Source organism: Streptopelia decaocto, assembly GCF_964273445.1.
Source record: "Streptopelia decaocto genome assembly, chromosome: 3".
Classification (NCBI taxonomy): domain Eukaryota; kingdom Metazoa; phylum Chordata; class Aves; order Columbiformes; family Columbidae; genus Streptopelia; species Streptopelia decaocto.
In genome coordinates, this window is record NC_138656.1 from 21,030,400 (window position 1) to 21,053,414 (window position 23,015).

General features: G+C 42.3%; 1 protein-coding gene across 7 annotated transcripts in view; it reads right to left on the reverse strand.

Annotated features, from left to right (window-relative positions):
* The window catches only part of MARK1 (microtubule affinity regulating kinase 1), a 59,455-nt gene extending 49,909 nt beyond the window's left edge, over positions 1 to 9,546 (reverse strand). For 2 of the 7 annotated variants that reach the window (XM_082049056.1, XM_082049053.1), the window contains exon 1: positions 9,111 to 9,525. In XM_082049056.1, coding sequence (XP_081905182.1) covers positions 9,111 to 9,161 — 51 coding nt within the window. In that variant the 5' untranslated portion in view covers positions 9,162 to 9,525. Of the gene's footprint in view, positions 1 to 9,110 lie in introns of all 7 variants that reach the window. The other 5 variants (XR_014183713.1, XM_082049055.1, XM_082049051.1 and 2 more) reach the window with 5 other exon arrangements.
* Between the last annotated feature and the right edge of the window lie 13,469 nt (positions 9,547 to 23,015).

Below are 23,015 nucleotides of genomic sequence, written 5' to 3' on the forward strand. Positions count from 1 at the left end.
AAAGGTCCCAGAAAGAGAGAGAAGCATAAGGAAGTCAGCAACAAGCACGTAAGCTCAAGCACAAAAGCATGTTAGTAAGCAAAATGTGAGGGAAAACAAGGTGGGGGAGAAAGAATGGGATAAGATAGGAAATTACAGGTATTAAATGGCGAGCAAGTTCATGAACATGGGTAAATAGACTCACAGAAAGATGGATTTGGGAAGCATGCAACAATAAAGCTGCTGTGATGGCAGGTTACAGACTACTGCCAAGTTTTAAAATGAAATGGGTCAAGTATTTGAGGGCCTAAATAAGAAAAATGGTCTATGTGATAACCTTTAACATTAAGATGACAAATAAATGGCCTTTTCCCCTCTGAAAAAGGGCGCTGCTTGGAGACAAGCAAAATATGTTTTTATTTTTCTTTTTCTTTCTTTCTAAGCAGTGGGTTAAGAAGGAAAAGAACCAACAGTGAGGAAAGTAGGAAGCGGGGAGGAAAGCTTCCAAGAGAGCTGAAAATAGCATTCTATCGCAGTGACTAAGGCTGTGCCTCCACTTACAAGAAGGTGCGTGTTTTACTGCATCACGAGTAAGGCGGGGGCCCTCCTACAGAAGCACGGCGGAGCAGAAGTACTAGAGGTTTTACCACGAGGTTAGCCTTGGGCGGGAGCCTTTACAGCAAGCCCTGCTGGAGCCTCATCTATCCAAATCTAATCTATTTTCTCCAACCACATCTGTTTAATGAAAGATAACACTTCTCTCTAACAAGCTTGCCTAATTTTGTCTCTGCTTGAGATTTTAAAAGTTATCATGCACTACTATTACTTTATAATACAAAAACAATTAGACATTGTCACCAGTAATATCGCTTGCTCTTGCAAAAGACTGCCATGGGCTATCAGGTCACCCTGTGTTCAGCTGTGTGAACATCCATGTGCTACACAAGTGCTTTCAGACGTGAAATAAAGTTCTGTCTAATTATTCAAGCTATTCATATCACAACTATGTATGTTTAAAATACCGTTCTGCAACATTACTGGACAAACCTCCTTATGTAGAATCCATTAAAATATATCATAACTTTGGATATCATTATCTGCTCTCATTAACATGATTATTTTCCTACTTTTGTGGATTCTACGTGCCACATGTTTAAACATAAAACAGGATTATTACTCCACTTACTGTCAACACAACACAATGGTCATGGTGAACAAGGCGGACACTGATCTGAAGTCATTAACGTGTTTCATTGTCTCCTCAGTACAACTCAACTATGTTTATCAATCCTTACCCAGGAAACCATTAGAAGTATGAACACACATGTCATGGTATTATACTTACTGGGCATCCAAAATGACTGAGCAGTTTAAAGAATGTTACACTGCCTATTTTTTTCTGCAAGTACTTCTTTAGATTGGGTAAACAGCTTGGAAATTAAAACCAGGAAACTATCTAAAGCTTCCTGTAACCAAAAGTCCTCTCTCTGATATATTGCCTGTCTTTTGAAGAATGCAAGTGTGAAGAAAAATAACCCCTTTTTTCAAAACACATTGTATTACTGTATTATGAATGTATACGTCTTACATTTTTACAAAATGTTGCAAACTTGTGATAGTTGGCAAAGAAATGGTCAGGAGTCAATGGTACAGAGCACTCAAGTCTTTACAGAAATCACCTTGACAGTAAGCCATGCTAATGCTAACAAAACAAGTGGAGTGCAGGCAACTTCTCATTTTATCACCCCCAGCCTATACCTAAGGTGTCCCACAAGCATAGGAACAGAAAGATTAAAGAAAATTTATTTTTCCTTGATCCATATACAACAAACAACAGAACACAAGAACTTGAAAACACGCAGACAATGCATTCATTCCAGCAGAACAGAGAGCCTGCTTTCCACGATGATTTAAGTGATGTAAAGTGACTGTCGATCAGCTGTCCTGATAAGACTGAGAATTTTAGAATAACATCATGATCTTCTGTTCTACAGAGATATACAAAAAACATGCACTCTTGGCTTTTACATAAATACAGTCTATTGATCAATCATTACAGCCTAAGCTGTGCCCCGGCTTCAAGATCATGTCCAGTTTATTGTTTTAGAGGTTAATTGGAGCCCAGCTGAATTCAACTGTGCACACGCCTTATTATGACTGTGAACATGCGCCTTGCAGCATAAGTTGCATTTTCTTTGAAAGCCTACATAAAGAAATCCCTAACAAAATGCTCATCTGAAAACAAACAAAAAACACAAAAACACACCTTCTTTTGCAACTGCTATCTCAGTTCACAAAGAAGCAGGATTATCATAAGCACAGAGAGTGCTTTCCACTGCTTGTGCCTTAAACTATTTTGCCATGATAGCTACAGCATGTTTGGTCACTACTTAGAAAAAATAAGGTGAAACAAGCACAAGGAGACCTGCCTTCAGAAAAAAAAAAAAAAAACAAACCAACATCTTAGTCTCTTGCGATTTTTAACCTTAGATTCACTAGGATGCACACCAAAACTGCCTAAGCTGCATCATCACATACAGCTACAAAGTCTGAAATTGACCTTGAGATCTCAGCAATCTTTTAGCTTTAGTATTTTACTAAGTTATTCGCAGAAAAAACAAAAGAGAAATTTTCTTCCTTAGCACTGAGCAAGGAGAACACAAAAACGTGTTAACAATTTAACAGGCTTGGTAGCTGATGTGGAGAAAGAGCTTATTATTAAAACTGAGATGCAGTTGCATTACATTCATTACACTGAATGATGTGAATGTTTTGGTGAAACCTGCTTTCATAGTTTTTTCAGAAATATTCAACTGTGGTGAACACTTCTTAATTTACCACTACCTAGAGAGAAGTAAACATTTGAAAATGAAGACCCAGAAAAAATTATGAAGTCATAAAAAAAAAGTCCTGGTGATTCTGAAATTCCAGGAAGATTAAAAAAAAGGGGGTGGGAGACAAGTAAGCAAGCATCGTGTTTCCAACAACAAATAAAATTAATAGATCATGTCATGACCACAAGACAAATAAGCTCAGTTTGAAACATGTCACTGTCTGCAGCAACTTACAAGTAGTGTATTTAACCTGGAGGACAGCATACAGCAAAAATGTATATTTTAAAAAAATAAACACAAAAAAAGGTTGAAGCTACTAAAAGATAATATCTAAACAGAAGTGATAAAATGCTTTCTCTCTCATATCACAACATGTGAAAGGTTTGCTCAAACTCTCAAGTTGTTAGTAGGCCAATTTGTAAGAAATCCACCTTTGGGCTTTATTTGCAGCATAGATTTCTAGCTCCACAAGTATCTCTCCTTTTTACAAGATAGCTTCTCAATGAATCTGCACTAGTGGAAAACAGTGTTTAAAGTTCTCTCTCAAACGTTAAGAATAGGTCTGTATTAAATTCTGAAAACAAGAAAAAATTCTGCAAGTGCAAATACAAAGCCCTGATTGAGAACATAGTTTAAACGAAATGGCTGTATACGCACATAAAACAAAAAACGGATTGCTACTTTATCTATGTTTAAAATATTGATATCAATTAGAAAAAGCTCCCTATGCCAAGCAACAGCAATTGTGATGGTTAAAACCACAACTCTAGTGGAAAGATTAATTTCTAAATACAATTGGATGCTGCAAGGAAAAACAATCCTGCCTTTACTGATGAACAAAACATTTTAAGGGCAGAGTTAGAAAAATTAAAAAGTTGTATTCATATAAACAGTACGTCCATGTGATCAGAAAAATATGACGGTAGAGACCCCACCGATAACAAGGCTCCATGGAACATAATCTTCTTGTTCTAGTTCAGCGTTTAACTCCACTGACCATGTAAGTAGTTTTCAGAATGCCAACTACAAACAATCCAACTTCATGTTTACCTCTGAACCTCAAGCGAAGTGAAACAAGCAGTACAATCAAACTGCATTAACTCTTTCTGAACTTCAACACTATACGCCTATATGGCTATATTTACATTGCCTAGAAAGAACAATGAAATGTGAAGCTACATTTTCACTCATTTGTTCCAAAATATTTCTCTTTACCAAGGGAAAATGAGACTGAAGATCTGTATCACCTGTGCCATGACTGAGTTACACAGAAGGTTAACTTCAAAATGGATAACCTGCTTCCTAACAAAATGAACCCTGCTCTTTCCGTGCATAATGTTCTAGCTAAACATGTGTTTTTCCCCACAACCTAGGAGCTTGCCCAAGACCTGAACAAAAACAAAACAAAAAACAGTCTGCACAGAGAAAACACAAACCTTCAAAATAAGATTAGGAGAACATGCCCTGTTCTTACCATTCAAACAAACATATGACCTACTGGTGTATTTATGATAAAGAAAAATAATCTTACAAGGAAAAAAAAAACCACAGGCATTCTCCACTTTGCTAAAGCCCATGTCCTGTGGATAAGAAAGATACAGCTGTACTCTTGAACCCATAAGGCTTGGAAAGTAGGCCATTCTTCTGCTTAAGGCACTGAAAGAAAGAATTCTTGTCAGATACTTTCTCCCACGCCCCCTCTGTCCAAATCAAAACCATGTGTTCTTATTGTGCAAAAGCAACTCCAGAAGAAAAAAAACCACAGAAATAAATTAAACATGGTATAATTACTATAACCCTAACCTGGCCACTCCATTCCATCCTCTTACCTCTTACCCTGTTCAATTTTTTTTCCTCTTTAAAAAGCAGCTGTCTCCTTGTCTCCACTACCAAAAAGTCATTCTTAACCACACCCACTTTAGCTGCCATCTGAGACATCACCCTCCGCTCACCAGCCTGCAAATGGGCGTGTGTATCAAAACTATAATTATTTGTATGATAATGAAGCAAATGACATGATCATAGGTCACTGTATTGTCCTTAAAACTCCCTCTGCCATGACATCTCTTTATCATTCTCATATGGCAGTGGCTAGGCAAGATAAACTACAGTTCCCGCATTCCTCCTTGACTCCAGCCAGTGTTATCCAGCACTTCTGCCTTGCTTGGTCCTTCTTCTGCCATAAACATGCAAGATCTCTGGAGCAGAACTGACCAACTTTCCCATGGCTGAAAAGTGCAAAACAAAATAGTACCTTAAAACTTAGCTATGTGGGTGACACCACAAGACAAACAGTAATACCTTTATAAATAATAGTAACACCTCCCAAAGATTAAACTCCACTTACTACAGAAGAAAAAGTATTCTTATGCCAGACTAAGCAGTCCTTATGTCAGAAAACGCAAACTATAGCATTCTCATTTTCATTAATTTTACTAAAGCAAGTAGTATACAGCCGACTGTGAGTCTTTTCTTATACACAGCTCCCCAAAAACATTTTAGATAATATACTGATGTATTTCTTTTATTTTGCCTTAAATCAGGAAAACCATTCCCCAATTCAATTACATGACACAATACAACATGAAGGAAAAACACGAAAGCCCCACTTTCCTCAATCAATACCAACCCAATGAAAGCAAAAGAGCAACCAGTTCAAAATGTTTGATTCCCATCTCTCTCCACCTCAGAGACAGGAAGCTCAGATCATTCAAACTAATCCCAACTGCAAGTGTCTGAATGCACTGAAACATTACCTACCACAACCTATGTAAAATGTTAAGTATTTACAGCTTCCTCTTGATACATGTACAAAATCAAAACACAGGAAAATTATTATTTTGAACACTTTTGCCTCTTACTTGAAAAAAAGGAAATTTGGTAATAAGCAAAAAAATAATCTTCACTGCACTGTGTCCTCCCAATAATTTCCTCAAGTTTCCCAATAAACTGTTCAATACGAATAAGGGCAATCATACTCTTATTTTTTTTTTCCCTTAAACACAGCTTTTGTGAAAGAAAAATAATAATTCTAATGAAAAATATTTATGGACATATGCTAGGAAAGTTAAACATAGCACTGGGAGACCTAAAGAACAGCAAAAAGTAAAAGAAAAGGGGGTGAATTTCTGTAACATGGGCATATCGGTTACACACATACTGACTGTTTAACTACAACCGTTTCCCTCCACCTGTTGTTTGTCCGTTGTCAGCGGTCCCTGTACCTTTCACTCCAGCTTTCTGATAAAACCTTATCCAGTAATCTGCCGATCTGCCGCATGATCTTCTGCCTTCTAGATTATTTTCAAAGGGCACTATGGGTTAAAAGGCGCAAAGAACGATAGAAATATGCACGTTTTTCACCTGTCCTACCAGGAGCTCCCGTAACTCCTCAAGGAATGCATATTCTTATGATAGGTGCTATATCAAATTACTATAATTTTTTTTTTTTTAATGACAAGACATGCTTAAATACTCACTGAGAAGAGCATATGTTGAAATTGTATTTATTTTCTACTTTAAAGAGCATGGAAAGCAGCTGCCAAGAGACAGAGGGTGGTGGTGGTAGGACAGCTCCCCATGATTTCATGCAACGACCTCACGCCACGTGCAATGCACAGCTGGATGTGTATGTAGGTTTGTACTCAGAACCATCAATCAGCTTTCCCTGGGACACAGAGCTACAGTCTGTCCCCTGAGAGTCACACAATGGAGCAACATGGCTGAGACAGCCACGTGTATGAGACAGAAGAAATGAGTGCTCTCCTAAAGATCACCATTAGCTGCAGAACTTGGGAGAGCTTTTCTAATATATGTACTTGGGAACTGGAAGTACCAGGACAAAATCACTCATATGCACACTGCTCTTTAACTCCTCATTCTTTCCAACAGCTTCTCCCTTCTACCACCTCAGTTACCCAGAGCTCACTAGCTACACTTTGTGCATCGAGACACATCAGCACAAACACTTCTCTGGCCCATTAGTATTTATTAGCAGGAGGAAGCACATTAAAAGTAAATTAAGAGTCTCACCTCACCCTGGCAGAGTCCATTTTAAACCAAGGAATGCTGCTGTTTGGAAAATCAGTAAGAGATCTCCTCCTCCTCCTCCATCCCACATTTGACACACAGGAGCAAAAAGTCCTACATAAGGGAGACCACAGGTGCCAGAGAGGGCCTCCCAAGGCTCCCCAGAGGGCAGAAGCAACCACCTCCTTCAGATACCTGCTCCAAAACCCAGTAGATGCCATAATCATGACAGCTCTAGAATTACTTTGTGCAGAGATGGGAACTTACTACCACACAGCTCTTTACTGGTGGATTATATTCATTAGTATTAGGTTACAGACTTATGCTAAGATTTTCAGGAGCAAATCTGCAATTTTCAATATTTTGATATCCTTTACAAACCTGGGGTTTTTTACATACCAAATGCACCCTCTGAAATAATAATAATAATAATAATAATAATAATAATAATAATAATAATAATAATAATAATTCCTCACTTATCTCTAGGTGTCCAAATAGAGCATTAAAAAGTAGCGTAATATTTTCTAAATGAACTACTAAGACTTTAATTGAAGTCTTCATTCTATAGAAGTTGATGATGTGTAAGAATATTTCCATTAGCCTTGTACAAATGTAATTTGCAAGTCTTATGTGCTATATTACTAGATATGCGCATAAATATTTCTTATCCCTTCCTGTCATCTATCTCTCCTCTACATTCCGATATATATTTAAAATGGAGATTCATGAGTAACGTGTATCACTCAAACCTGGACTTTGTCATTTAATTAAATCTAAAATTTCATTTTTACCTCAAGGACTTGCTTTTCTTCTGACACTAATACAGGTCTCACCAGTCCACAAAAAGTAAGAACACATAAAGTGTACCTATTTGCTTTAAGCTTTAACTAGTAACCACAATGATATGAAGACACTAAGCCAGGATTTTAACTATATTATCTCATTTCTGTTACCTTTGACTTCCAAACCCTCTTCTCATATCCACTTTTCATTTAATATAATTCGGTAACCTACTCAGTAGACACTGCTGCTTTGGCTTGCACAGTAACAAACATGAGCTCCTACTGCTGGCCAGAACTTTTATAGATTAATGCAATACAAACAAGCATCTTCTTCAACCCATTTCAACCCACCAGGCCATCTTCCTTAGTTTCTTACTGGTCACTTTCCACTCAAGTAGAAGTTGGATGTGATTGCACACGCTGAATTTCCTACAACTCCTTTTTTCTCTCCTGTACCTTCTGCCACCTTCCCAAAGGCAACGAACGATATCTAGCACACATTCCAGACATACCTCTCTAAATATTGGTCCCCACACTTAAGATGAAAATTTCACACCTCCCATGCTATTTAAATAATCACCACTGATGGACAGGACCAGACATGGTCCAGAACTTTACGATTTCTCAGGTACCACATCTATCATAACCAAGACTGCAGGAAGACCACCACAACAGAGCACAACGCTGCTTCTACTTCATCAAGTCCAGGCGGAGCAGAGGAAAAGCACAAAGATGTTTAAACAGAATACAAAGGAAGATACAAACAATCAGCTCGGGAACTATCAAGGACATGACCACAGCTTTTCTCAGACGCAACACAAAGCAAAACAGAGGAAGGAATACAGTAACAGCAACGCCGGGGACTATCGTCGAGGTGCAAACCAAACAAAGAGCAACTAGGACTGAATCCCAGAAAGGCCAGACAGGGCCTAGTGCCAGGCGGTCAGAAAGCCCAGGAGTGGGTGCCCCGACCCAGGGACCGGGGTGCCTGGCATGGGAGCCGGATGAAGGCAGGGCAGCTCGGCCTGCGGCCCCGGAGGCCTCTCCGCGGCGGGGGACGGAAGCCAACCGCCTGTGTGCGCCTACAGCCAAGTACATATAAGGGCAGCCCGGCCCGGCCCGGCCCAACAACGCGCAGCAGGGGATTGCCCGGCCGCCGTGCGGAGCGGCAGCCGCCTCCGACCCTGCGGGAGGCCCGGGGCCGCGGGCGGGCTGGGACGACGTGGAGCCCAACGCTCCGGACCCGCCCCAGCAGCGCCGCATGGAGGAGCCTGAGGCGCGGGCAGGCGGCGGTGCCGGCCCGGCGCTGGGAAGCGCCCGGCCCGCCGGGCGAGGGGACGGCCGCGGCCCGCCCACCCCTCGGGCACCTGGCCTGGGCGGCAGCGCAGGCCGGGCAGCTGCCAGGTGCCGGGAGAGGCGGCTACGGAGAGGACAGCGGGCCGGGGAAGGGGCGCGGCGGAGGGAGGCCCGGCGCGGTACTCACGTTCTCCGTGTCCCGCTCATTGACGGTGGGCAGCGGCGTCCGAGTGGACATCTTGTGGGCCGCAGCGGCGCCGCGCCCGGCGCGCCGAAGGGAAGGCCGCCCGCTCTCCTAGGCCGCGGCGGAGGCCGCCGGCTGCCCCCGCCGGCAGCCGGGCGCTCACGGCGGGACGCGGGCCTCCTGCCGCGCTGCCGGCCCCGCTAGGCGCCCGGCGCCATAGCCTCGCCCGCCCGGCCGACCCTCCGCCCGCCGCGCTCCCGCCCGCCTTGCCGCCGCCGGGCTTCGCGCAGCTCGGCCGCCGGCTCCTCCTCCTCCTCCCTCCTGCCCGCTCAGGTGAGCGGCCGGCAGCGCAGGGCGGGCCGCGGCGCCTCCTCGCAGCATCCGGCGGCGGCACCGACTCCTCCTCCTGCCGCCGCTGCCCCGCGCTCCCTTCGCCGTCTCACCCCTCCCCTCCTCCTGCCTGCCCCCGCCCCGCCGCGCCGGGCCCGGCCCCGCCGGCCGGGCTCACCGCCCCGCGCCGCAGGAAGGGCCGGGTGGTGCGGACGGGCGCGGCAAACGCGGGCTGGGCGGGCGAGCGGCCTCAGCCGGCGCCACCGTCCCTCCTGGCGCGGCACCCGTCCGGGGCGGGGGCCGGTCGGGAGGGCGCGTTGGGTACGGGCCTGGGGTGAAGCGGGTCGGGACAGGTGTGCTGCTTGGTGCGGGAAGCCGAGGGGAGCGGGCGTCCCGGTGAGCCCGGGTCAGGGCCCGGCGGCAGGGCCGGCCGCGTCCTTCCGGCTGCCGGGAGGCTGCACTCCCGTGGGGCCCGTCCCGCGTCCCTCAGGCTGGAGGCTGTGGGCTCCCGGGGTGGCTGACAATCCGATCCCCGCTGGCCACCGCCCTCCCTCCTGCCTGAGGGACGCGGGACGGGCCCCACGGGAGTGCAGGGGCTCGCTGCGGCTTGGCGAGCAGGTCTCAGGGACTCTCCCGTTACCAGGAGCCGGCCTCGGAGAGGGCAGTGGAGCAGCTCTTCTCCCCTCCCGCGCAGGTCGCAGATTTTCTGGAGGCTCCTAAACCCCTGTGTCAGCATCTGTGTAAATCAAGTCATTTATTTGTCCGCCTGAGCCAGCCAGCCTCCTTTACCCACTTGAAGCTGAAATCGGATCAACAAGACTCGGTACGACACGTCCCTCTGCTCGTGTCCGACCAGCACATGGTCCTCAAACACTGAACTGATGACCTCATGTACTTAAATTAGAACCATACATGCATTTTTGTCTTTGAAAAGTCACTAGTTTTTACATGACAGCAGCTTTTGCTATAAAACCAACTAAACCCCTCACCAAATTCTAAAAGTAATCTGTAAAAATAAAAAAAAAAAACTCCCCTGCACCAAAACCAAATTAAAAACAATGTGCCTGAATTTCCATTGCAATATTTTGACTTTTTTTTTACAGCTGAGGCTGTAAACATCTTCATAAGTGCTGGTAACACAGTCCATGTTCTGAAAGGCCTTCCATATGAAAAGTACTTTGGAAGGCACTTGGTAGGTCATATGCCTGTGTCCAGGAGGCCCTTATGTGCTTGTGAAAGGTCATGGATTGTCATTTATTACTTATATTTATGGGTTTTATATATATGTGCCTATATTTCTATGTAAACACACTAAATAGAGTATTTTTAGTTCTGGCTGTGCTAGTTCTGGAGTGATTCAAGAGGTGCCCCCAGCTCCTCAGCGCTGGTTAGCCAACAGTGTCTCCACGTGTCTGGGAGAACAGCTCTTCCTGTGTAGCTGATGCAGGCACAGGCAGAGAACATCCCCACGTTGTACAAGCAGTGCAACTGAACTTGCTCTTTGCACATTCAGCATCACGTTGCTCTGAGCAGGCGTGATTTGTCTGTCTGGTATGATGGAGGTTCCCAGCTAGTCCATGGCCCAAAGCCTCCCAAATGCTTGCAAGGGCCTCTGTGACCTCCTGGCTCTCTCCTCACATAGCTGGCAATATCAGCTGCAAAGGAAATTTCCAGGTCCTTAATTTTCCTGGGAAGAAAATCCAAGATTGGGTTTACTTGGGGTAAACAGACATGGTCTAGCCAGCATGCCAAAACAAGTTTGTTGACAAACTGGATATTAACCCAGTTTGGTTACTTAGCTCATCAAAATGCATTCACTTTTATCCCAAATAAGAACAAGGCTGTGTCTGGGGCTCTGCGTGGGGCCTGACTCTGCAACACTTACTTGGTCAAAACTCTCAATGCAAGCCAGTCGTGGTATGGATTTGTGTACGTGCTTGTGGTCGGAGAGGCGTGTAAAATCAAATGTCTTCTAAATGTGTTTAATGGCACCACTAAGAGAAAGCTTAGAAAGACTTCCTGCCTTAGGATTTGAATATGTTTTGGTCAGTTATTCGTAGGAGAATGTTGGTTCAGCACAAATTAAAAGTGTAGTAATGGAATAATTCTTGTTAGCTGAAGATCTGCTTTGCAGTTGTTTTGGCCATAGTTGCTACTGTTATCATCTTCTTTCACATTAATAAGGTCACTCATTCATTTAATAGCTTGTTTTACTTTTGTTCGGTTATTACTACAGGCCTCTCGTTTCCCCGAGTGAAAAAATGCAGGAACTGAGGAGCTGTGTGGAGGAGAAGGTAACCACAGAGATGGTCCTGTCGTCCCCCAGCTGCTCTCCAAAGAGACAAAACAGACAGTGGGCAATGGGCTGAGTGCCAGAATGGCCTGGAAGAAGGATGCTCCAAACTGTCTGAGGCCTGTGCTAAAATATGCAGAAAGTTATTGCTGCTTCAAACAGCATTAAGTCCTGCTTGGTGCCAGTGTGAGTCAGAGAGCACAAGCAGGGCTCAGTTGGCAGCAGCAGCACAGCTTATGTGGCTGTGGAGGGGTGCAAACAGCAGGCAGCAAGGGAAAGACTGTCATTTTGGGAAGGTGGGAACTAGCAGGAGTGTTTTGCTTGGGATCCATGTTTTGAGGGTCTGGAGGAAGCCTTGGTTCCTCATATCAGAAGTGAAAGGGACAGTCTTGTATCAATAGAAAGCTCTGGGCAATGGTTGAGATCTTTTACCCCAAGCTCTGAGAAACCTGCACAGGCCCGTGCTTGAGCCTGAGTGAGTACCAGGTTGTTTTGTTCCTGGTTAGTTGTTCAGGCAAAGAGAGAGGATGCAGAGTGCAAGACTTGAGCCCTTACACCGTTGTTATTATTATTCTGAAATGCACTCATTCTCTGCATTTTTTTGCCAGAAATGACATGTTTATTTACGACTAGACAACTTTGTTCAGTGAGGAAACTAAGGTGTCAGTCAGCTTTGTAGGCACTGGTCCCTCCCAAGGGAAGCTCCAGCAGTGAGTCAGCTGCAGCTTCCCTGCACACAGGCAGAACAGACTCGTTGCTTCGTGCCTTGTCAAAGCCAAGCCCATGTGCCTCCTCCTTCTCCTCCATGAAGCCGGCTGGCGGGTGGTACGCTCGCTTTTCTTTTTGTTTGCAGGGTTGTGCTGGATGAGAGCAGCGCAGCCAGGTGAGCACAGAAACCCTGGTCCCTCCAGCCTGGCACAAGGCTCCAGCGCTCCCTCTGGACCCACCTCAGATGGTCTGCGGTTCATTTAATGACCTGCTTGAACTTCAGCCCTGTCCACCATCTTAACAGTAACTGAATCCCATCCACAACTGTAATTGCAATTTCAGACACTAACTTGAGTGAAAGCTTTCCCTGCAGTTTTAAAATTGAATACTCAACAGCGAAAGGGTGAGAGGTTCAAAAATACTGCAGGAACAGATGACCATTAAGATGTTAATAAAACAGAGCAAAATCTTGGTCTTTATTGCCTTTCATTGCACCAGGACATGTACTGTATTGTGGAAAATTAAATTAAAGACCTGGCAAATATGCAAGAGTGATGCACCTCCATCTGCATGTAATAAGACTGCAATAGCATTAAGGACTCCTGAGGTCATTACAAACTGCAGATACAGGGCTTCATGGATTATTTACTTTCATGAGGGACACAGGACAAAATTATATGTACCCTGAACAGATGTAGACTTTGTAAATATATAATTAGTTACAGTCAAGATTCCAGCTTTGCCATAAGAACCATTAGGAAGTACAGTCTTGGTTAAAAGTTAAATAATGTATAATTAGCCCCAAATACCTTAAGCCTCCAAACGAGCTTTTTTTTTTTTTTCCATTTTAATAGGAACACATATGTTTTGTGAATACTCTTATGAAGTATATGCAAAAAAAGGTTTAAATACATTTAATAGGCCAGAATTTGTCTCAAGCTCAGTTGTACTGAAATTTGTCACTATATGTAGATAAGTTTGTGTCTTCACATTTTCTGGGTAACGATTTTTATAGTTTTGATGCTATTATGAGGAACAACTATAAGAATGTCCATGTAAGAACTTTGTATGAAAACAGTAAATAAAAGCAGAATTTGCCACTGATCAGCCCGGATCTCTGGGAGGAGTATAATAAAATCATAATACAACTTTGTAGTTCTAGAGCTTTCTTGCACATCCCCAAGGCCTCTAGCATGGTATCAGCCAATGTATTTTACAGAAGCCAATCTATTTCACCACCTCTAGAACAAGTGGGTTGGCAATGGTCTGGAGAATCTAGTAAGGACTATTGCTCCATCCCTAGGCATGGCTTGAAAAAAACAGAAGGGTGTTATAAATTGGTCCTACATTGCTAAAGATCTCTGTACCGGCTCTTCATAATCATTGCTAAAAATAACTAGTTTTGATTGTTTCCTTCAGCTTTGATATCTCATCTTTCTTTTGACGCCCCCAGTTGCTACAGCCACAGCCAACTTCTTCCCACATCTGAAGAGTTTCAAAAAGGAAACTATCAAGCCACTGTAGCGCTGAGGTACAACCACAATGAAACCTGGGGCAATGGCAACTGCATGAATTTCAGCCCTTGTTTCCATTTGCTGCAGTATTTTTTTTACTGTTGTGGCTTTCAATAGTGGTTTCAAACTTGCTTTAGAAAAAAATCTCATTTTCTTTCTTTCCTTTTTGTAGCTCGAGTTTAGATTAAATATATTGGCAGAGGAGGTAAGGCTTTAATCATTTTCATGTGTCAGCACTGACCATATATTTTTTTATTTTTTTTTTTTTTTTTTTAATATTAGCATTCTTAGGCTATATATTAGAGAGTAATAACAATTAAAACATAGTGTAGCATGTTGGGAATACCTGTAACTTAATGCAATGTCTCGGTATCCCTTTTATGTGAAAAATATTTACTTGTTACAAAAGCACGTTAAAGAGTAAAATAACTATTTAAAGCAGGTACTTGCGTGATTCCTGTCACAGTTGTATCTGAGCTATCACACAAGACATAATGCACCACTGCACTGGACCTGGGAAGCTTCCCTAGCTGGTGCTCAGCTGTAGATCTGAGGAGCGGAGGGACTAAGTGGTCTATCCAGGAACAGAGAGGAAGCCAGGGACAAAGGAGACAGCAGACTCTGTATGAGTAGTCCTTTGGGACCCTTTGGGTACGGATTTAAAACCAGCTTTAGATAACCCCAGGAGATGGGGCAGGATGGCAGAAAGCCTGCAGCAAGATGTCTGGTGATCTGCCATTGATCTTCAGAGGGCCATCAGAGACCAGCAGTGGGGGAAGAGTTGGGAAAGGCAATTAACCTAAGTGGTCACAGATGTTCTCACTCTACATATGCCCTCTGCAGACTTTAGTGGTGTGGTTTCTGTGGAAACAGAAACTCTGTGATAAATGGAGCTGCTCTCCCTGGCAGGATCTATTTTTTTTCCAAAGATGCATTCTACAGTAGCACAACAAGAGCTTGTTGATGCAGAAAGATGCCAAGCTATCCCACAGCAGCATTGCATATTCCCATCCAATTTAGAACAGCTTTCAATCCAGTTTTGATGAGAGTTAATCCAATAAATGATTCTGTAACTGTTGCAAAGACCCCGTATGATCCCCAGTTAGTGCCACATCAGTTCCAGGACTCTTTTGTCTCCCGTGTTTAAGATGACCAAGGAAAGAAAGATTTGAACTAAACTTCCGACTGCAAGATTTAAGCATGCGTGTGTGTGCCTGTGTGAGTGAATATTTTTTACTTATTTAGGACAACTTTCATTTAATCTTTTTGTAATATCTCATTTGGTTAAGATATCTTGTTGAGTGGACTGGCTTTCATTTTTTACTGAGTCATTCTACCACTTCAGAGGCATAAAATGGCTTGGGATGCTGGGTACTTTTTTTCTTTTTTTCATCTCCCCCCCTGTTTTGTTTTCTGCTGACTGCACTGAACTGGCAGAACAGCCTTAAAGATAATTGACAAAATGACAGGATAGAATAAAATGTTGGAAGGGAAGAACTGACACAGGCATTCCTGGACTTTTTAACAGTTAAACCACAGTGGCCTGTTCAAATGCATGTATTACTTCCAGAAGAGAAAGTGTATTTTATCCCTCCCACAATTTGTATGTGGAACAAAATGGCAAACAACGGCGTATTGCCGTGAGTCATACTGACTACCTCTTAGAGGAAGCTAAAGACTAAGCTGAAATCTATCCCTACTTCTCTGAGGTTACCAGGGGCAAAGAAAGGCCATCTGGACCTCCTGTAACAGGCATGAACTGGAGCTGGCAATAACCTTGGCTGCAGTAGCTTCAGCAGTGGGTTTAGAAGACGACAGATTCTAGAGGTCTCCTTTAAAGAGTCCTAGGAGGGTGTAAAATGACCTGGGCAGCAGGGCTCACTTTGCATTGACTGAATGACTGCACAAAACCAACACCCTGAAGTCAGGTGCAGGGAGATCAAAAAGGACCTTACTCTGAGTTACGTGGTCACCCTGAGTTGTGATAACTGAGCGTACGGGGCTGTAGTCTGACACCAGCGCCCTCATCTTGCAAAACCACATCATCTTGCCTGCCCGGCCTGTGAAAGGAGCATTCCTGGAAACAAATAGGAAAACACAGCAAACAAGAAAAGAAGCACATAGTCGGATTTTACTTTTTAAGTTAGCCAGAGAAGTAAGAAACAATGTCAACCCGATTTCCAGAATGAGCTAAAAATAGACCAAAGAATTTATTTTTAGATGTACCAAGCTATCCAATAACATCTCAGCTTTACGGCATGTAGGAATAGGATCCAGATTCTGATTTTGGTTATATTGCTGGAAATTTTCCATTGGCTTCAAAGATAATTAGCAGTTTCACCAAAGTAATTTGATCAGAATTTGGCCGTAGATCTATTGTTCCTTGATGTCATGCATTTACAAATATGTTTTAGTGGAAAATAGTGATTAAAAAAAACCAAAATGGAAGTGACATACTGATCTACCTCACAGCTTTTTGACATTTAAATGATTTTAAGTGCTTTGAGAATGAACAGTGCTATATGTATGCTAAGCATTATTATGCATTACATAAATGCATAATATCAGGCATGCTATTTTCATCTTTGCCCACAGCACGATAATGACGTATCCGCAGTAGGATGAAAGGCAACACTATATTTAATAAAGGTTATGGATTATGTTTGTATTTCATGTTGTTAGGTGATATACTGCTTCTGATATCTAGGTCACTGTTCAAATCTGTCAGGGGTTAACCATGGCCAGTTGTTCTGATCTGACACCTGGTATGCTTCTGCTGCTAGAGGAAAAGTTGTTCTTCTCTGTAACTCATCAACTTAGTTTAGAGCCACTGAAAACACTGTGATGATGCCAGTGCTTACAGGGGTGGAAGAAAATGCCAGTCTTTATTCTGAGATAACCTATTCAAAACTCAGCTAAGCAGTGTTAGTGATAGTGATGTAAAATCAATTAAGGACATATGGGTAAAATAATGTAAAGTCCAGTACTTTTTCAGAGCATGAAAAAGCTAACTAACATATCTCAGAATAACATTAGTAAGCTAATGGTTTACTTAAGATAATAGTTCCTTTTTTTTTTTTTTTTTTTTTTTTTTTTAACAGAGATCTGATAAGGTTGCAACAAAGTATGGGACAAAAGATCTCACTGGAGTACCAAAACATTTTACAGTATGGTTTGCAAGTCCATCTTTGAGAATGCCAAAATCTACTTCAGTTGCAAAACTGAAATATATATTCAAATTTTTCAGGGTAGGTTTGTGTCTCCAGCCTAACTTTTGGCACTGCTCCTGTGTTGCCAATATTTACGTCCACAGGAGTACATTGAAAATCCACTGGATCAAATCTTAAGGCCTTCTGGTCAGTTTTTATTGAGCTCTTACTAGAAAGAGAACTCGCAGTAGTTCAAATCCTGATGGCTGAAAAGCAGCTGAGCACGCACCCTTCCCTCTGATTTCCACAGCAGTTCTTGCTGAGTAAGGGCTGGATGCGTCTCCTGCTCCTGCCTCAGGACTGCTGACATGAACAAGTGGGAGGAATATCAAGCTTTGGTGAGGACGGACCTCAGGAGCTGGTCCATTCTTCTTTCACACGGATGGGAGTGTCACAGCGCGCTTTCCTGCCTAATCGGTCTCCACACAGCCTTGCACAACTCAGCCTGTTTTAAGCTTTTAACCAGGGTGTAGGAGTTCAGAAAAAAAAAAAAAAAAAAAAAAAAAAGCAAAAAAACCCCAAAACCAAACAACACAAACCACACCTCCCTTCCCCCAAGAAAAATGTAATTGCAAAGATTTGTTTTGATGTAGCATGTACAGTACACTTGAGTCACTGAAAGTGAACCACACATCTGTGTGAGTATTTTTTCTTCTCCTAATTTTCATTCCTAGTTAGCTATGCATTTTATTTACCTCTGAGAGAAAACACTCCAGAGACTGGATCCGACTCCCAAGTGAGGCTCATGATAGAGCTGCCAAGGCCATAATCCCCAGGGATGCAAGACAGCTCCTCTCTGTTGGCCTCACTGGGGCCATCCCAGTATATACCAGCAGACAAATTGGTCCCCATCATTGTTAATGCAGACAGTCCTTTGTGTGACTCACCTTATGGGCCAAAGCAAATGTTAATTCATAGGAATAATATCAAAATAGTGCATGGTGAATAGGTTCCACTCTCATTGTAATTGCATTACTAATTATCAGTGCTACTTATTCTTTATAGCACTTGTTTTAATAATCTCAGGAAGATCAGGGGCCTAGTGTATTAAAAGCTTCACATAAACAAAAGCCTTGATGTTGTGACATGATCCGTGCTAAAAGACACACATAAATGCAACTTCAGTGTCAAGATCATGGTCCTTGCAAGTTCTACAGAAGAGCAGCCTAAAATTCAAATTATGCAATAAATGGGCATAGTAAATAGCAGGGTGAGAATGGAATGCCTAGGGACAAAGCCAAGAAAATGATTGTTCAGTTAGGGTAGGTGGTCCAACAAAATTGACTAATACTTAACGACCACATGCTCACTGTAGAGTCACTTATTGTGACCAGCAACAAGAAAAACACTAATGAATGGTGAGAGAAATGTACTGATTGGGCCCCTTAGTATAGACTTAAAATGCCATCAATGAATATGGGAATACCTTGACAAGATGAAAAGTCTCCAGTACTTATACAGCCTCTTTTACTGTGGCACGTGAGTATCTTGCTCATAATGGCCCTCATATCCCATGCAATTGGGAAGCTTTAGACCAGGTCCACAGCAGCAGGCATCCTTGGGTGTCCTAGCCTGAGTGGCTGAGCCAAACTTCATACTAGCACAGCTGCTGGCGCCATCACCCAGCAGTAGCTCTCCAAGCCTTCCCCATCCCATCCCATCCCATCCCATCCCATCCCATCCCATCCCATCCCATCCCATCCCATCCCATCCCATCCCATCCTTCTCTTCACCTTTGCTCTTGGTTTCCCTGCAACAGAACAACCCCACAATCTCAGCCATCTTTCCTTCTATTCCCACCAGCATGAGGGATGCAGGAGAGAATGCCATGATTGCTGGTTCTCAGGGAAAATGCTTTTTGGAGAGAGAAAGAAAGTAAACTCTTACTCTTCCTACTCATCTGCATTTCACTGGTCTTACCAATCCTGCTCCCTTCAGATCTGCTCAGTGCAATTACAAAATGCACTTTTGCCCGTCTGTCTTGAGATTCTTGGGAAATCTTACGCCCTTCACACTAATGGGAACAGAAGCATGAAAAGAATAAGTGAGGCTATCCAGAAAGTCTACAGTAGCAAGAGACCCAAAAAATAAATTGTCTCACATGCAGTCTGTTACCCTAGCTATTGGGCCTTTTTTTTTTTTTTGGTGAAGCTGTGCTTTCTACATGTTAATTCAGGCTTCACTGGTCTTTTTTCCTCATGTTTTTGGGTCTTGAGTTCAGTAAGAATATGTTTTTGCTTCCTCTGACAATGCTGATCAACAGAATTTTACTTACAAGCATCTCTAGGTAGCACGAAAGTTTTGCAAATATTTGTGCAAATGTTCATCCAGTTCATAAACTGCACAACTGGACCATCTTGAAACCTTCTTATGGTTTGGAAAGTGGTGCAGACAGGGATTAGAAACTGTGCCATATGACAAATCAGGCCCAACTATAGGCAGCTGGTTTTCTAAGCAATTGTCCTAATGCATAGTTCATGAGCAAGCCATTGGCTACAATATGTTTGTGTTAGTCATTTATCAAATAATAATGAGCAGCAAAGGCAGGATCCTGTAAATGGATGAATGAGGCTGATTCCTGCACCTTGGTATGAGGAATGTGTCTCGAGGCCCATGTTTATGGAGCTACAAATTTGTTCTTTGATCTCTTACCAATAAGAAGACTGAAGGAATGCAATTTTTGTTGTTAATATTTTGCTTAATGTTAGTCTAGGGAAAGGTCGTTAGTATTCTATAGCTATCTAGTTAGTCTGAAGAGACATGTCATATACATTAAAGAACACAAATCAATAATTAACGTAAAGCCATCCTAATCCTAAAGTCAAATATTAACATCCTCCCTTCCTTTCTTTTCCTACTTTTTTTTCCCCCTTGGCTTCTGGAAAATTCCTAAAGAACCCAAGGCTGAGAGTAGTAGAAATTTGCCCAGAGATGGCAAAAAAAAAAGAGACAGTTACGTGCCTACCTGTCTGTGCCAGATTTCAGGCATATAAGTCCGCAGTAAGCTCAAAAGTTACGTATGCAGGCAAATGCTTTATGATGTGTCATAATCCTGCAGTTTGCTCTAATCAAGAGAAGGTTCAATACATAGTACCTATAAAACAAGAAATTTTTGAGACAAAAGGTATTATTCTCTGGATTAAAGCTGCTTCTTTCTAAAAGTCTTTAAAAAAATCCCCTAATTGTAATTTATAGAAACAATTCCATTTATATAATCCTTTAAAATATGCCTATTTAATTGTTTTCAAAATTAAATATTGATAGATCTTGCAGCGTTAACCTTTAGAGCATTTTAAAAGTTGCAATAGTGACACATGTTCAAAGCAATTCCAAATTCCGACTAAAGCAGAACATCACATTAAACAGTAAAGTTGTAAAGATAAATACATGTGCATAATTTATTATGTATAGGCATGAACTTTTTTCCAAATGTCTACACACATCTGAAAATTATACCTGTCACTATATATTTATACTTGTATGCATAATAAACTGCACACCCATAGATATGCAAGGTACAGGCATATTGATAGTTTAGATACATTCCCAAGGCATCCTTAATTGCTAACATTTTTGTCAGTGGGAAGGAACGTGATCTTTCATAACAATGAAGTAATTGTTTATTTTCTCCTTGCCATCTTGTTGCAGGAATTAGACATTTTGGGTTACTTATTACCATGAGATAATTCCTGCCGGTCTGCTGAAGGCACAAGCAAAGCAAAGTGTTTCCTAATTCCCAGAAGGCATGTGTTATCTCATGGTAACACATGCACACACATTTCAGTGTGACATTTCTTCTTGATACAGGTAAATGGACCTTACTGTATCCAGGATACACTTTTGTACTTCCCATTAAAATCTCACTTGTGTTTCCCTGCTTGCAAAATACTTTATCAAGCTGTATAGTACAGAATAAAAATTTCGCAGAGTGCTTGTACCACTGTGATTTTAATAAAATCCAGAGGAAAAATTAAACAGAAACATATAACCGCTAAAAAGCAAAAGGGCTGACAGTTAGGTGAGAGTTGCTGTCTTTACTCTTCTGCATGTGGGAATAGATATTGATAATCTCATGCTGCTGATGCGCAACAGTGTGTGTCTAGCTGTCTTATAACATCTTGTGAATATAATGGAAACATATTATTGCTAAATGTTTTCAGGATGTTGCTGTTGGGGCCTGACTATAACGAGGTTTCCCAACAGCAGTCAGCAAATCAGACGAAGAGCCTTCTGCAAGTTTTCTCCTCCCTGTCTGTCTGTATTTCCCAATATTCTCAGTCAGGAACGCATCCAGGATGTATCCCAGCTTTCAGAGGGCTCTTTTGACTGCCAGTTCTGCAGTTAGTCACTTAGAAAGATAGACAAGTCTGTGCAGTGGGCAGCCGTCTTGCATCATGTCAACTGCTCTCTGGACCAGCTCTGACTTATTTTTCCACACATCGGTTTACTCTGAGGCAGAGATTCTCCACGCTGTGAATGTCTGCTCAAGGGAGATGTAAAATCTCCCTTGTACGAGATGCAGGAGGAGGAAATATAGGAAAGGCAAGCCCCCAAATCCATTATTAATTTCTGATTGCAGTCCACTGAGATCATTGTACAATGAATGTGGACATGAGAGGACAGATTAATGATGGAACAGAGAGAGGACAGTGAAAATGACTTACTAATTATTGCACCTGGGGATTTCCTCCAGAAACTATGATCCTTCCAGATTCCCTCTAGAAAGGAATTTGCAGCCACTGGGCACATACTCTTTGTGTCAATAATTTATTGTATATTGCCAATGAAGCAACACAGCCCTTCCTTTATGTACAATTAGCTATTACACTTGCAAATGAAGTCACGCATATCACATTATAAATGTGATCTTTAAACCCCAAGTTCTTCCGTGTTACAGAATCATCAACAGAAGAATCTCTTTCTTCTATTAAATGGGGACTTGGATATGGGAACATTCTCCATGGGGATCTCCCATGTACCATAAAAATGATCATGAATCTGGTTATCTTCTAAACACAGCCATAAATCATATTTTCCTTTTTGTTAGTAAAAATCCCCTTGATTAGTTTGAGACATTAGCAGGCAAATTTTTAGCGACAGCTTTTGGTACTTCAAATGCTTTCATTCAAGAAAATGGGGAAAAAGACATTGGTTTTGGGGGAAGTGGAGAGGCATGCTGACTCAAACACAGTTAGCTGCAGTAGCAAGACCAACATGAAAAACAGATTTTTTTGTTTGTGGCTTTCTTTTTCCCTCAGGTTGTCTGTGGGACTAGCTCCCCTACAGATGTATTTCTCAAGATGACATCCTCTGCTTTGCATCTGTTACATACAGAGCTGAACATGGGCTCTGAAGTTTGAAACTGGATTTTCAGTCAGTCGGAGCTTAAGGAAGACTTGGGATTTTGGTTTGGTTTCATATCCCATTACATGGGGTAAAATCCTGGCTGTCTTGAAGTCAGTGGCACAAATCCCACCAGTTTCAAGGGGGCAAGAATGACACCCCTTGCACTTTAGAGGTCAACTACAAAAAAAAAATAGAATTATGATTCTGACCATACAGTAGTTATATGATCTTTATTCTTGTCCATGCTTGTCATGGGTTTAGTTTACTGGATCTATCCATTTCCCTTACTATACATTTATAAAGGTTTCCTTGCCTGCCTCTTTTTGGAGTTCCTGTGATCTGTTCAAGGAGTGTGATCTTCAAATCCAAGAGAAAGAAAAACTACTGGGAAGTACATAAGCTTGTGATAAAATGCTGATAGCATTCTGGCATGTAAATCCCAAATCCCAATGGAGTTACAAGACAGATTCCATTTATTTTAATTGTCTCTACATCAGTTCTTTTTAGT